Source organism: Charadrius vociferus, unplaced genomic scaffold (genome assembly GCF_000708025.1).
Source record: "Charadrius vociferus isolate BGI_N301 unplaced genomic scaffold, ASM70802v2 scaffold278, whole genome shotgun sequence".
Taxonomy (NCBI): Eukaryota; Metazoa; Chordata; class Aves; order Charadriiformes; family Charadriidae; genus Charadrius; species Charadrius vociferus.
Genome location: NW_009649705.1, coordinates 684661 through 700059, shown reverse-complemented (window position 1 = coordinate 700059; position 15399 = coordinate 684661). Strand labels below are relative to the sequence as shown.

Below are 15399 nucleotides of genomic sequence, written 5' to 3'. Positions count from 1 at the left end.
AGGAGGTGATGGAGAAGGGGAGACAATAAATAACAAGGCACAAAAACCTCTCGCTGCAATCCCGTAAGGCACCACTGTGCAAACGTGAAACTATCAAGACCTGTAGTGGAGAAATTCTATGCCTTTTAGATGACTGGATAATGTATTTTAAAGATCACACTATGCTCAAATCTTTAGGAATACAAATACTTACGAACCTTTATTCACACTTATAGGCTTTTAAAAACAAATTAGTGAAACGGGTTAATTAATACTCAAATACAGGAGTCAGTTAATTTCTCCCAGACAGCTTCACAAGTGCAACTTGATCACAACCTATACTGGCCTTGTTAATAGAGTCCTGGAACAATATGATACAGAGGGAAATGCTGCCAATTATGTCAAATTGTGTGTGGCACACCAGCCATTTTAACAAAACAGACTGCAGGGATTAGGATGAGAATAAACTCATTTTCACTTGTAACCAAAAATTATTTAAATCCAGAGATAAAAGGTTATAGCATTAATCTAACATCATACCTAGGAATCTTAATACCCAAAGTTATAATTTATACCTTTGTTTAAGAGCTGGGCACCAGTATTTTTCTTCCCTATTCTGTTATCTGCTCAGAAAATCCATCATGAGACAAACTTCAGCAAAACCCTTCTCCCTTACTATAAGGTTACAGATACATAATTAAGCTTACAAATGATGTTCCCCCTTTTTTCTTTATGTCCCATGATCTCTACTGTATCCCACTAGAAGAAGTTTTTGTCTTCTCTCCAATTATATAAAAATCTCCAGATTGTACTGAAATTACTTAAAATATGCACAGCTTGGACAAGTTTTTACAAGATGAGAAGGGGATTTCACCGATAACTAGAATTTTCTTCTAATGAAAGATTTAGGAGGCACTCAGTCTGTCACGAGCTTCGGACACATGAATGACTTTTTTTTACTTGGGGAACAATGTCAGTAGACTACACTTCCAAAACTTCTGCTTCCATTCTTGCAACTTGAACAACTCCACAGCACATAGTAAACAATCTGGATGAACTTCACTATTCAGTTATTGGCTAAGTTTTGTTTTCTTCTATGACATGTTTTACTCTTTTTACTCTACACAAAGATTTGTGGCAAGTTAAAAACATTTCAGGTCAGGCAATCTGTAGCTTCAGTGATGCTCAATCTACCAAGCTGCCAGAGAGGAAAGATCAGGCCAACATAATATTTTTTTAAACAGAGAAAATGGAAGAGAGAACAGTCTTCAGTGATAAGTTAACATTCATATAGCTATTTGCTGAAAGGCTGCGCCAGCTTAGGCATGCTTCATTCCTTATATTCAGTCCTGTTTTAAGGAAATAAAAATTTGAGCAAATACAATGTAAACAGAGCCAGGTAGACTGCAGTAGTAAAGGACAACAATATCGTTGATCTTACAGGTTTAAGGCCAACTATTATGATTTGAAATATATCGTACTTTTCCATGGCACTTAATACACTGAAGGTTAGTACTGTGTGACATTAAACAAGGGTATACATATTCATATAATGTGATATATACATGTAGCTTCACTTCCTAAAATAGAAAGTTCAAGTTTTCTTGCCCAAATAAAATCAATTCGTGAAAGACCACTTGTGTTTTCCTATACTGAATAAAGTAGTATTACTATTTTAATCAATTTAGTGCAAACCGACTTAAGTCCAAAGACATACCATTCCTTGATTTTTAGTCACTACTTACCAAATGCCCCTATTTCATTTAAAAGACAGCTACACTTTTTCCCCCCCCGTTCTTAAAAGAACAGCAAACACTTGACAACTAGCATGCTGTTCTAATCTACGTTAACAAAACTTGCCGATATACAAATCGTGTTTTGGTCATGCAGCAGACCCATCCTCAAAATAATCCATCTCTTAATTCAGTCAGGCTAGAAGAGGAGCACAGTGCCACATTTTAATTAGCAGGTCATCCTGGCAACTCCATACTCCAAGCTGACAACAGCAGGCTCAGCTTTTGAGAACTCTTCCACGAATTCACTGTAGCGATTGTCTGCTGTGTTGCTGCCCTCTATAGTTCTTACAGCATCATTCACCGGGATCAGTGGCTGCTCCTTCTTGTAGCATGGCGGGGTTTTCAGTGCCGGGGGTGCAGGATGAGCAGATTGCTGATGTTCCTTCACAAGGACTCCATCTGACTGCCCATTTTTCCGCTTTATCTTCTGAAATATAGAAAATAGTTACTAACAGTGAGCATCACTGCTTTACTGATAATATTCTGCTTTGAGAGGAAGTGAATCCACTTCTTTTACTGGCCAACTCAGCATCTGCAGGACCCTCTATTACAAATCCTAGGTTAGATATGTAGCAGTATTATTATATTTAGGCCTTTGGGTAAGAATATTCCCCCCACACCAGTTGACAGCAGGTGCTACAAGCACTGTATGCTTAAAGTTTGCAGCTGAGCAGAAGGCAATAAGGTTGCCTGTCAATGTCTGTAGAGAAGGAGAGGTTCTTCCAGGCTTACCCTTAGTTTGGTTTCTATTAAGGTGGGAATATTTTCTGAAGTACAGGAAGAGGAAGATAGGCCTTGATACTATTAGCAAGCAGTGAGCTTGTAGTAGACCACAAGTCTCTTAAAAAGAAAAGTAATTTTGTACCTACGACCTTATGTCCTTCCTAAAAGCCTTCTAAAAGACTTTTGCTCTATATCTGAAAAATGCTAATAGTTTGTTCAAATGCAGGAATACACTAAAGGATGTCTAACAGAAAGCAGGATTGGAAGAAAGTACCTATCCTAGAAGCACTGAGCAAGAGAAGAAGAAAGATTTGGACTAAGGTGTTTGCTTTTTTTTTTTTTAAATTCAAACAAATCTTACCCAGTAACTGTGAGCTTGAACTAGTTAACTGAACTGATATTCAGTGTTGATGTCTTTGTGGTCTATCAAAACCTAGACTGAGCCCAGAAGAGTTTAGTGTCTCCTGACACCAACTTTTTGAAGACGGAAATAACAGCAGGAAAGCCTACATCAAGATTTCAGACAACTTCATGTCTTCATCACTCAACTTCACCTGAGCCTGCATTACTCACTTAACACCATGGAACAAAGTTTAGTAAAATGAAGTCTCAGTTTTGAATTTTCATCTTGCTTATTCTTCAACTGAAGGTGAAGCAAGTGTTCATCTTGCTTCTTCAATTGTATAAAAACTTTTAAATATACAATTAAGATCTGAAACAGTTTAAGATTGAGTGACCTGAATTCATTACATTACAGTACGATCAATTTAATAAAGTCTTTCCTCTTGGAGAAGCTGTACTTCCCTCTCCCACACACCAAAATAACATAAAGGAGTTAAGTGTTACCATTTCTAGACACACACAAAAACGTAAAACTGATAATTAGAGAACTCTTGCATTTTTTAAAATGTATTGTTCTGAAGTTTCACCACCTTAACTGACCATAATGAAGTATCAATTAAATGCTACTCATGAAGCCATACTAGAATAAAGTGAGATACACATCTTTCCTGGTTGTTTACTGTCGGAACCTATTAGAAGTCATTTATAGAAAGCTATCTCTGGATTTACCCATCTTCAAATAAGCAGTACAATGTATATGCCCCATTATTATGGCGACTTACAATAGCATGCACCTGCATATGAAGTTAAGAGAAGGACAATACTTACTGCTTCCATTTCAGTAGCTATAATGGAAATAAAACATTTTCAGTCTCCTTGGTTTAGTAACACAGCTGTAGCTACGATGGGTACCTTGTCATCTAAGACAAGTTTAACATAAATTTAACCTATATTAAGCCATCTTCAGTAATGTTTTGGTAATAGGAGCACTTTTGCATAATACAGTTCATCAGTAAGGCACAATAAATTGTGTTTAAAAGCAGAACATTGGCTGCATAGTCTGGCATTCAGCGTAGAACCATACAGCAATAGTCAAAGTCAACATTACTTAGAACAAGTGCTAGGCCATACAGTAGCGACATTCGTATGAAAGCTAGCAGCATTATCAGACTATAAGTGTGAATTTGAAGAACAACTCACAAGTAAGTAGACTTATTTTGCAATACTTACAGCTTCCAGTTCTTTAATTTCTTCCTCCAGTTGTTTATTTTGTTCGCTCATGTTCATTATAAGATTGAACACAGATTGCCTGGGATGCATACTTCGGTCAAACTGATGGTACATATTTCTCCAAAACCTGCATGTAACAGACAGTTTTAACTATGCAGGATAAAGAATCAAAGAAAAGAGACTGTATATAATTCAAACTTACTTAAAATTGAATGATACTGTATTAGGCTCCAAAAGAGTTAGTCCTGGAGAAAAGTCTGGATTATAAAGAGGATTCTGATATTTCTTTTGTTCATCCAGAAGAAATGGCCACAAGGAATATGTCTTCTCTTTTAATCTTAAGGCAAGAAGAGATCACAGTCAAGACACTGATTGCAAGTAAAAAGCAGAAGCTGTTCAATTCAATATAATAAATAAATCACTTTTAAAAAATAAGTTACTAGAAATATTTATAAATCTTAAATTAAAAGCTTTTAGTAAAAACTTCTTCTGGCACATGCTAATGCTGGACAGAACTATCAGGTTTAGAAGTACTAGTGCTTATGCTGTGCAAGTTTATCCTAGTTGCAAGAAGTGCTTTTAAAGTACAGTTTGAGACAAAGATGAACTGATGAAAACTTTAAACAAGTTTCCCAACTGAAAGCATTAAGAGACATTCTGTTAATACTTCTGACAGTAATTAGCCTTGAACAGGCAAAAATTTTAAGGTTACCTAAAAATAGATTGGGGGAGGGCATCAGATGATGCTTCCAAACTTAAGCTTACTCTTTTTTTGGGGGGTGGGGAGGGTGGGTGTGGGGGGAGTGGATGGTGCAAGGCTGGAGAGGGAGAAAGAAGCCTTAATTTTCCTTATGAAAGACAGAAAGACAAGCATGAAATTTTCTCCCAGAATTAGAAAGAATGTCTTCAACACACAAAAGCATGAGAAGCACAGCTGTTCCCTGATACAGGTCTACATAATTTTCAGTACTCCCAGTCCTCTCTCTATTTCTATTCAGGGCACAAAATGAAGAAGAGTCACAGGAGTTCTTAGTCTGGCAGAATAAACGAAAGATGGTACAATATATCTGCTTACTTTAGTTCTTCTCGCTCTTTTTGGCAGTTTCCAAGGAAGTTACCAAACTGGCATGAATGGACGTGTTCATGGATCTGAAGGAGGAAAGCTTCATTGTACTCAAAGGCTTGCGGAAACTGCTCAGTCAGATTCCACACACTTTCCAAAAACTGGGTGAACACTGGTGAGATCTCTTTTGGATCACCATCCAACTGACCACACCTGAAAAAGATTGCATATCAGATTGAAATTGGTTTAAGTTAGAAATCAAAAAAAGTCATAGTTGTACTTGTTTTTAAACAGCAGCACATTAATTTGACACTAGCTTTGGTTTGGAGATAAGCACCTAACTTTGAGAACTGGGGCAATTTCTGAATAGAAATAAGTTTATATTTAACCTATTTTTCTGGCTTGTAAGTAATCACATCTGTATTCAGTACAGAGGAGCAAAATAAGACAGTTAAGTTCCTTTGTGTCTCTTACTTCCATAGCCAACATTCGGAGTACACCAGCTAAAAGCAAATTAATAAGCACTAAATAGCAGCAAGGCTATTACCATAGCTGATAGGCAGATCAAGGGAAAAAGAGAACTCTTAACATACAGGACTTCTAAAGGCTTCATCATTAGATGTAAACAAACACAAACTCATTTTAATCAATTTCAAAACTGTTTTACATTGCCTAAATAGCTAGGACATAGCTTTATATTGGTTTTGCACTGTCTGTGCATACATGCAGATCTAGCTGCAGTTATCACTACCTGAGAGTTAGGCACCAGTAGTACTAGAAATTTATGTCTATAATATTCAAATACCTATTGTATAATCGATTTATAAATAGCAATACACAAAGTGCATTGTCTACTGAAAATAGCTTACTCATTGCAAAATTTCTAGCAACACTGCAGTAGTTGTCTTTTGTTTTCAAGAATACTTAGTTCAGTTCACTGTACACATTTTACTGGATTGGAAGAGTGAACTACCTGTCAGAGAACTTGTGCCCAAAAGAGATCCAGTCTTTCTCTATCAAGACCTAAGGGTAAAAACAAACGAAATTCATGTAAAATGTTACTCAATCTTACATGTATAGTATTAACCCCACAGGTTATTGATATATTGCATTTTAAATTTGAGTCAAATAGTTGTTCCTACTGTAGTTTATTTGTTACTTTGTAGTTCCTTTATTTTCTTGGAAGTATTTCACAAGAGGGTCTCAAAACACATTTCTAAAACTAGTAAAAAAGGTTTAGCAGTGTAGTTAACTGCTGTTAAGCCAGGCTCGCTTTAAGCATACTAATATTGTATGACTTCACAAATAGATTATCAACCAGCTTGCAAAAAAATTGCAAAACATAGGAAAAATTTTAGTATTGCACTCCTGCTATTGTAGTTTACATAAAGCCACACAACATAACCTTTGTAACATTTTACAGCAATGAGTTTGTTAATATCACTGCTAACTTGTTTTATCATCATTTCAGTCACAGTATCAAGCACTGAAAGGCGTTCTGCCCATTACAGAAGTTTTCGCAGAAATCTAATTGACAGTGAGGGCAAAAAACAAAGATGAAATTACTTCCATAAAGATTACACACATTCTCAATATTCACAAGAAATTAATCCTCTTCTAATTCCTCCTCAACTTCACTTCTGTTGCTTGTAATATTTGTTGCAGATAGTTCTAACCGATACATGGAACTAGTTTTATGTACTATTTTTCAGGAGTTCCCATAGCACTTTGTATTGCCACTACGGAACACAATTTTCCTACTCTAAAAATTGCAATAATCCTACTGAAATTCTTCTTCCTCTCTACAGAAAGATGAAGAAGTTTAGATTGCTTAAATATCTTCAGGTCTCTGTCACTGGGGGAGTTGTCATTTTGAGATTTTAATAATGCTGATTTTAGGACAAGTGATAAAAGCACAGAGCTGCTGTAATTTCATATATCTACTATTTCCCACAAGCACTTTGGGATCCTTGTATTTTATAGGCAAAGGGCTTTTTTGGATGCAAAATGCAATCATTGCAACATTTCTGTAGGGTGCCTAAAGCAATCCACTATCTGTATTTCAGTTTTTTAGATTTTAAATAAAGGTTCTTCCCAGTAGCAAAGTATTTCTAAAAGAAAGATGTATCGGTATACTGCAAGTCTTATTTGTAACTACAAAATGCAAGCATCAGTATGTTTACACTGCTCACTTTCACACTCAAACATTTTACATCCTTTGTTTACCAAGGAACTCAGCAATGCAACAGGTAGCTTACCATGAATCCTTTGATTGTTCTGTAATAGGAATCCAGTAAGAGAGCTCCAAGGGAACAAACTTGGGACGTCCTATCCCAGCCATCTGAGCAGTGCACTAATACACTCGCGCTCTCAACCGCTATTGCCTGTGAAACAGTTGTTTCTTAGTGAATGGTCTATTCTGGGCAGAAGTCAAAATTTAGTATATAAATACAAGAGCCACATTTATCCCAAACTCACAGCATAGATTGTTTTATTTAACAAAGCCAGAAAAATGTTTATTATGAGGAAAGGATTTGATACTATCAGAAAGCTAGGACTTTCTCCCCATGGAAGCATAGGAAATTCCTTACCAAGAAAAGAAATTCCATACCACAAGGCAACAAGAATATCTACAGAGGTTTCCAGTTCTCTTTCTATCCCTTATAAAATGAAACATAAAAACTCCTTGCAATGCGTACTAAGAAAGAAGTAGACTACACGTTACAGCCTAAACAGGTTAAGAAAAAACCAACCTAAACACACTATTAAAAGATACCTACTTGTTTATCATTATACTACACAAAAGTTTAGGGCTAGGAAATGCTTATTAGCTTCAGCTAAGAATTAAATCCTGTTAGTCCAAATATTTTTGAGGGTCATCTTCAGGAGAATCTCGCACTTTTACCTAAAGTTAATTCCTTGTTATTTCACCTAGCAAAAACAAAGATCCAGGCTTTTTCTTCACCCAGTCCCCCTCAGGTCAAGTCCTTGGCTTTGTAAGTGCCTGGCAAAGGCAATTGTTCCTCTGAAGTCTCCAAAGAGTCACATTTCCTTGCCAGATGAAGTCAGCATAATCAATTTGGTTTCTCTGCAATTAGTACCCCAGGAATTCTGTTTTTCAAGATACAATGAATAATTGTTCCATCTACCTCCAAACTGGTTACACCTTTCATAAATACCTAAAAGAACCAGGGAGCATAAGAATCCCTTCATCTTCTAATACAGTGACCAAACAGCATTCAAAAAATCCCAAAACATTACCCAGCATATTTAATATCTCCAGTTATTTAATACCTCCAGTCATAGAGAAACACATAATACTTAAAGCAGGATATCAGATGTATTGGTGTACACTAAGAATCTACTTCAAAAAAGGTCAGTTGCAGAATTTTACACATTACATAATGTTAAGTATAATTTTGCCCAGTAGCTGGTTAACTTGTCATCAAACAAAGCTGCAGCATACAAGTTACCTTGACTAGGAAAACAGCAGCATCCAACACAGCTTTGATATGACGCAACCATCCAGAATTCTCCAAACCAGACAAAAAGTCATTGACAGACAAACCCTTCGTGCCACTGACTGAAAGAAACCAAGAGTTAGAAGGCCTTAAGCATTTGCAGCTACCTATACCCTGCAACTGAGAAAGAATAATAATTATATGTTATTTCTAATGCCTATGCTGTAAATTGATTAGAAATCTTTCAGGAAAACACCACTGAAATGGTTAAGAGAGGTACTATGAAGTGTGCTCCATCCAAAATTCAACTCTCTAGAACTACAGTAACCATGAATGACAAGAATAAGACATTCACGTCTTTTTGAAAAAATAACATTCAAAGTAAATACACTGGTTATCCCCAAGGGGAAACCTTACCAAGGAAGGCAATCCAAGTGCCAAAAGCTTAACAGAAATACTTGAAAGTTACAACTACTAGTAGAAAGTAGCTGCATCCAGACAGTATATACAGTGCGGAGTAGGCAGACTGCCAGAGTTTTATCACCTTCTCCAATTTGCTTAGGAGAACAAAGTGAATGTAGTACAAGGACATGGTGATGAACTGAAAACCATTGAGATTGTCCACCTCCAGACTTGACATACAATTCTGACTCTGATCTCTACCATTCTTCCCTAGTACTTCCCTAATACTTTGATCCTGTAACAATAATGCCGACAGAGTGCAGGGAAGAACTCAAGTTAAAGGAAAGCTGTATTGCAGTGTAACAGCAAGAGCTGTAGAAGTCAACTGAAAGTTTCTCACGCAGATGCTTACCAATCCATAAATGAGACAGATAACCTGGTTCCTGTATGATTTTGGATTAACAACTCACACAATTACATAACTGTTCAAACATGACAAACTTCTGGCAATAAAAAAAAAGAATATTCATTGGCCAATACAGCTTCAGTTACATGTAATTTTAAGAGAGAAACCTGAGGTTGTCATCCACAAGAATACCTGCCCCTGCCACAGAGGAAGCCTACTTTCTAGCAAACTATACCTGGTATGCAGGTAAGCTAATACCTGCCCCAAATGAAAATAAAAAGGCTCTATAGCTGAAAGATATCAGTGGGGATATTCATACAGCAGCTGCAAAATAATCTTTACCTTTGAGTATAGGAGGAAGAGAGTCAATAGGGAAAACAGAAAACAAAATTTACTAAGTCATTCTGTGACACAGTTTCCTGTTCAGTCAGGTTCCCTGACGTAATGAAGGCTATAGACTCCTAAACCACTGCCACACGGACCTTTCCTGTAACTGCACTACATGTTTCTCAGCTTTCAGCCATACAAGTTTTTGTACGCTCCCCACAGCTCTTCACAGGAAGAGTCATAATACCAGTTGCTGTTGAATGCTGTAACAGAGACAGGCTTCCAAATAAGTATAGCAGCACCTCTTCTAAAGTCTATAGATCTTTGTCATCTAGAAAAAGAGCTAGCAAACCATGGCAAAAAAGGTAACAAAACATCAAGAAACCCCTGGATACAAGACCTACTTTTAAAGGTTAGCCTGTAAATATCGGTAAAAGCAGTAAAAGCTATGTTAGTTTTCCCTGGTGTTTGAAATAAATAGCACTGTTAGGCAGGAGTTCTGCTTCTGCAAGGACTACCACATGGAGGAAATCAGCTGAGAACTACTTGATCCTTTCAGCTAGCTCGCACTGTCTCTAGACCAGTGGTTCCACACACCTGCTCAATCACAACAGTGCAAAGACAGGTCCAGCACTCTACGGTAAAGGAAAGAAACTAAAAATATTCAAATATCTGGGAAGTCAAACATTTTCAGGGAAGGGATTGGACAGACAAGGCAATGTCTAGAGGCACTATTCATGGCTGCTCACCCATACATTCTGTAGCTTATGGTTTAAAGCACAAACGTTCAGCTAGAAAGTAAACAGGCTTCCAGCCCTCAGTTTGTTTTCACCCAGATACTGCTGTCAAAATCTGCTTTTGATCAGAATTTTGAGCTTGGTAGAAATATTTCTCCACTGGTATTTCCCTCTTGTAGCTGGACTTCGATATTTTTATAAAGCAAGGCAGAAGTAAGAACACATATGTTGAGCCCAAAGAATTACTTTTCATTTCTGTGAATTAGGACCGACATTTTTATACTACTTAGTGTCAATGCAATTTCTTTATTTCATCACTGTTTTGACACTTATATGCTGAAAAAAATAATTTCCAGTCCCTGATGGTCCCTAAAAGGGTCAAAGACAATTTATGGTACCACTAAGATGTTTAGCTACTTCACAATAACTATCATTCAAAATAGCTTTGCCTACAAAGATCCCATCACAAATACATGCCCTGCATGCACGGGAGCCCCAAAACCTCAATGTTCTGTTGCTTGCCTGTCCTTATACACACTACTAGCAATGCCTCAGGCAGCAGTTCAAGAGGTGACTAGAATCTGCAGACTGAAGCACAGCATGCTGGGGGCAAAGGTTGTTTTTAACAACTAAACAAACAAACAAACCCATCCCCCCTACACACACTCCACAGAACCCACAAAAAAAAACCCCTTAGTTAACACATTTCCATCATCAAAATATACGTAGCAGACCACAGCAGCTATTATTGAGCCTTTTCCTCAAACATTTCCTTCAGGAATGCTGTTTCTTGACATACGCAAAACCTTTTTGCATATCAGTCTTTTCTGACATGTAATACTGAGGTTTTGAATATATAAAACTGAACTTTTTATTTAGTAATACAGCCTCAAATTTAGTTTATGTGAAGATTCTTCCATTGGTGTTGTACAGATGGGCAGTCTGCCCATCAGGGGAGCAGAGTCATCGTGTCCACACAGAAGAAAGCTATTTCAGGAAAGTTTTGTTTCACTGCATGCAAGATACTTAAGTAACAGCTGAATCCAAGATGAAGAATAGACTGTAAATCCCCCTAGCATGATCCATGGTGTAGTCCCATTACAAAAGGATGTTGGGAAGGATTATGTCTTACATCCTGATTTCCTTCAGGATCTAACAATTCTGTTTGCAAGCAGAAAGATACACAAAGAGCCTTCGAGGAGGATACATGCTGAAGAATTAATAACAGTTGCTTGTTATAAATAAAACCAAGGAGGGTCCCAGTTACAATGGGTCTTGAAAGAATAGTGTCGTTGGTATCACATTCCTGATTTGAGAACATTTGTTTCAGCACATCCAGAGGAAGCTGGTACACAGAAGTTAAATAGCATTTTCCTCATTTTAAGCTTTGAGCCATTTTCATAGCATTTCCTTCCTGATCACCCCACTGACGGCACATTTCTACAGGGGTCTGAAGACTAAATGATTGTGTACCTCCCTAAATTTTAGGGGTCCTTCCTATCCCTAAAGATGCTTCTACTTCTAGACTGGCATTCGGCAAAACTCTAGTGAATTATACAGACTGAACAGAGGTAGAATTACTGTGTTCATTTACCCCAAAACCTGATTGAGAGAACAACTGTAGAAGTTACTCACAATTTTGTTTCAATTGACTTTCAATAAACCAATCCTCCACACAAGGAAAAACTAAAACATATTCCAACCTTAACAAAAGCTTCAGAAGCATATTTGCTAAGTACTGTTGGTGGGACGCTAAGTCAAATGGAAGGAATATGGAGTCTGTGAAGTTTAACTGTGATGCACACACTTCTGCATCAGACATTATTATACAGGAGCAGGCCTCTTAGGTTTTTTTTATTTTTTTTATTAGCTAGTTTTCTGGAACTCAAGATACTAACAAAATAAAGAGGGATTATGCTAGACTTAAAAACTGAAGTTCAGGCTCACGCTTCTCATCTTTACCTTCAATAAAGTATGTGCAGAAATAACCACAGAAATACATATTATCAAAGCTCAGTACTATTCCATACAGAGTGCCTGAAAAATAGATCAGCAGCAGATACAGGCTCAATGAGAGTGAAGTGAGCCTACACCACTAGTTCGTAAGATTTCTTGACCAACGTAACCAGAACGTCTTCATCAAAATAGGCTTCCATACAAGTGTAAGCCTTCATCATGACTGGAAATATTTGCCTAATTCTAGAAGGCAAGCACTTAATATATGTATTGTTTGTCTGGTGTGGAAGCCTCACTTCTGCCACTGTACTTTAATCTCAGTATCAATACTCTACAAAGTGTCTTAAATTTGTTTGCAGCTGTTTATCTAAACAAACTACTGATGTTCTGGAGCACGTCCAGAGAAGGGCAACAAAGCTGGTGAGGGGTCTGGAGAACAAGTCTTATGAGGAGCGGCTGAGGGAACTGAGGTTGTTCAGCCTGGAGAAAAGGAGGCTGAGGGGAGACCTTATTGCTCTCTAAAACTACCTGGAAGGAGGTTGTAGAGAGACGGATGTCGATCTCTTCTCCCAAGTAATAAATGATACGACAAGAGGAGATGGCCACGAGTTGTGCCAGGGGAGGTTTAGATTGGATATTAGGGAAATTTTCCTCACAGAAAGGATTAGTAACAAGTAATCAGTAATAAGTGGTGTCCCTCAGGGGTCAGTACGGGGTCCAGTCCTGGTCAACACATTCATCAGTGACCTGGATGAAGGGATAGAGTGTACCATTAGCAAGTTTGCTGATGACACAAAACTGGGAGGAGTGGCTGACACACCAGAAGACTGTGCCACCATATAGTGTGACCTGGATGGGCTCGAGAGTTGGGCAGAGAGCCCAACACAGGCAAGTGTAGGGTCCTGCACCTGGGGAGGAATAACCCCATACATCAGTACAGGTTGAGGGCTGGGGAGCAGCTCTGTGGAAAGGGACCTGGGAGTCCTGGCAGACAACAGGATGACCATGAGCCAGCAATGTGCCCTGGTGGCCACGAAGACAAATGGTATCCTGGGGTCCATCAAGAAGAGTGTGGCCAGCAGGTCAGGGGAGGTCATCCTTCCCCTCTACTCTGCCCTGGTGAGGCTGCATCTGGAGTATTGTGTCCAGTTCTGGGCTCCCTGGTCCAAGAAGGACAGGGAACTGCTGGAGAGGGTCCAGCAAAGGGCTACAAAGACAATTAGGGAATTAGAACATCTCTCTTATGAGGAAAGGCTGAGGGACTCGGGTCTTTTTAGTCTAGAGGAAAGACGACTGAGGGGGGATCTTATCAATGCTTATAAATACTTAAAGGGAGGGTGCCAGGGGGATGGGAACAGTCTTTTTTCAGTGGTGCCCAGTGATAAGACGAGGGCTAACAGGCACAAACTTGAATATAGAAAGTTCCATCTAAACATGAGGAGGAACTTCTTTACTTTGAGGTTGGTGGAGCACTGGCTGCCCAGAATCTGCCAGGTTGTAGAATCTCCCACTCTGGAGACATTCAAAATCTGCCTGGACACTGTCCTGTGCAACCTGCTGTAGGTGACCCTGCTCTGGCAGGGGGGTTGGACTAGATGATCTCCAGAGGTCCCTTCCCACCCTGACCATTCTGTGATTATTAAACATTGGAACAGGCTGCCCAGGGAAGTGTGGAATCACCATCCCTAGAAGTATTTAAAAGACATGCAGATGTGATGCTTAGAGACACGGTTTAGTGGTGGACTTGTCAGTGTTAGGTTGTTGGTTGTACTCAATGATCTTAAAGGTCCCTTCCAACCTAGACGATTCCATGATTTTCACCACCAGGTGGCAAGCAGCGTCATAGTGAAATAGTTCACTTCTCTCCTGCCCTCCTCTCAACAAACACTCAAAGAGGCACCTACAAGCAGAGAAGTGGCTCACCAGGCCAAAGAGCTTAAGTTTTGTACAGACAATATGCTTACTGTGAGTTCAGTGGAACTAAGTGCTCCTTGAAGAATCAGTATTCTATATATGAAAATGCATGTACAGACACACACTATTTTGTGTATTTATATTACACAGGTATGTATACATGCATGTATACTTGGAAAACACAGAAGTCTTTCCAACAAGCCAATGACACACTACTCAAGTTCACCCAAGATGTGTGTGCCACTCAGTTAATTTTCTTCTAAATAACTCCATTCATTGGGTTTACATCTTAAAGATGTAGGTTTAAGGTAACTCTATCACAGACAACAAACTGGTACTAAACATAGAGCTAGGATCAAATATAGAAATATCAATACAGTTTGTATAATTTACTATTGAAGACTTCAGAAAAATATTTATCTTACTTTCATATATACTATTATAGTACAGTTAGAACATACCTTCCAGAAGTTTTTGCAAGCTGGATCTCATTACATGAATATTTTCAATGCCAACAAACTGGAACCTAATGTTAGAGTAGTTGTCTTCATTCTCATAGCCCTTCCCAGCAGCTCTGTTTGCCATTGCATTAAGCTTAAAAGAGCAAAATAAAAATACTGAAAACCAGTACTTGAAATAAAAAAAGTCAAATTAAGAAATGAAAACAATGCATTTCCAATGAAATACAGTAGGAAGAAACCAACACACAAGAGCATATACTATAAACAGATTCTAATGAATTAACAGTTGGTGGCAAATCAACTTGAAAGCTTTCAAGTGTAAGAAAGGCATAGTACATAAAAAGTAACAGACAGTCTATATTTAGAGCTGACTTATCTGAATAATGCATTTAATAATTTCCTGTTCTCTCCTCCATATTCCCACCAACAAACCTTTACTTACTTCCAAACATTTGTGAGCAAAGACACTATAACACAACCTAAAAAGGAAATAGTAGGACCCAGACTTAACCATACACACACTTTCTAGACATATTAAGTGTCAGTTTTGGGGTTAAGAAGCTAGTAAGTTGCTGCAGCTATAAAAATTACAATTATAAAAA

The 15399-nt window shown here is 38.1% G+C and overlaps 1 protein-coding gene across 1 annotated transcript in view; it reads right to left on the bottom strand.

Annotated features, from left to right (window-relative positions):
• Nucleotides 1-1736: 1736 nt before the first annotated feature.
• MTMR6 (myotubularin related protein 6) overlaps nt 1737-15399 on the bottom strand; it is a 20415-nt gene continuing 6752 nt past the window's right edge. The window contains exons 7-14 of the mRNA XM_009890640.1: nt 14798-14930; nt 8607-8716; nt 7392-7517; nt 6107-6156; nt 5146-5346; nt 4273-4407; nt 4071-4197; nt 1737-2202 (exon numbers count right to left, since the gene is read on the bottom strand). Coding sequence (XP_009888942.1) covers nt 1942-2202; nt 4071-4197; nt 4273-4407; nt 5146-5346; nt 6107-6156; nt 7392-7517; nt 8607-8716; nt 14798-14930 — 1143 coding nt within the window. The 3' untranslated portion in view covers nt 1737-1941. The remainder of the gene's footprint in view (nt 2203-4070; nt 4198-4272; nt 4408-5145; nt 5347-6106; nt 6157-7391; nt 7518-8606; nt 8717-14797; nt 14931-15399) is intronic.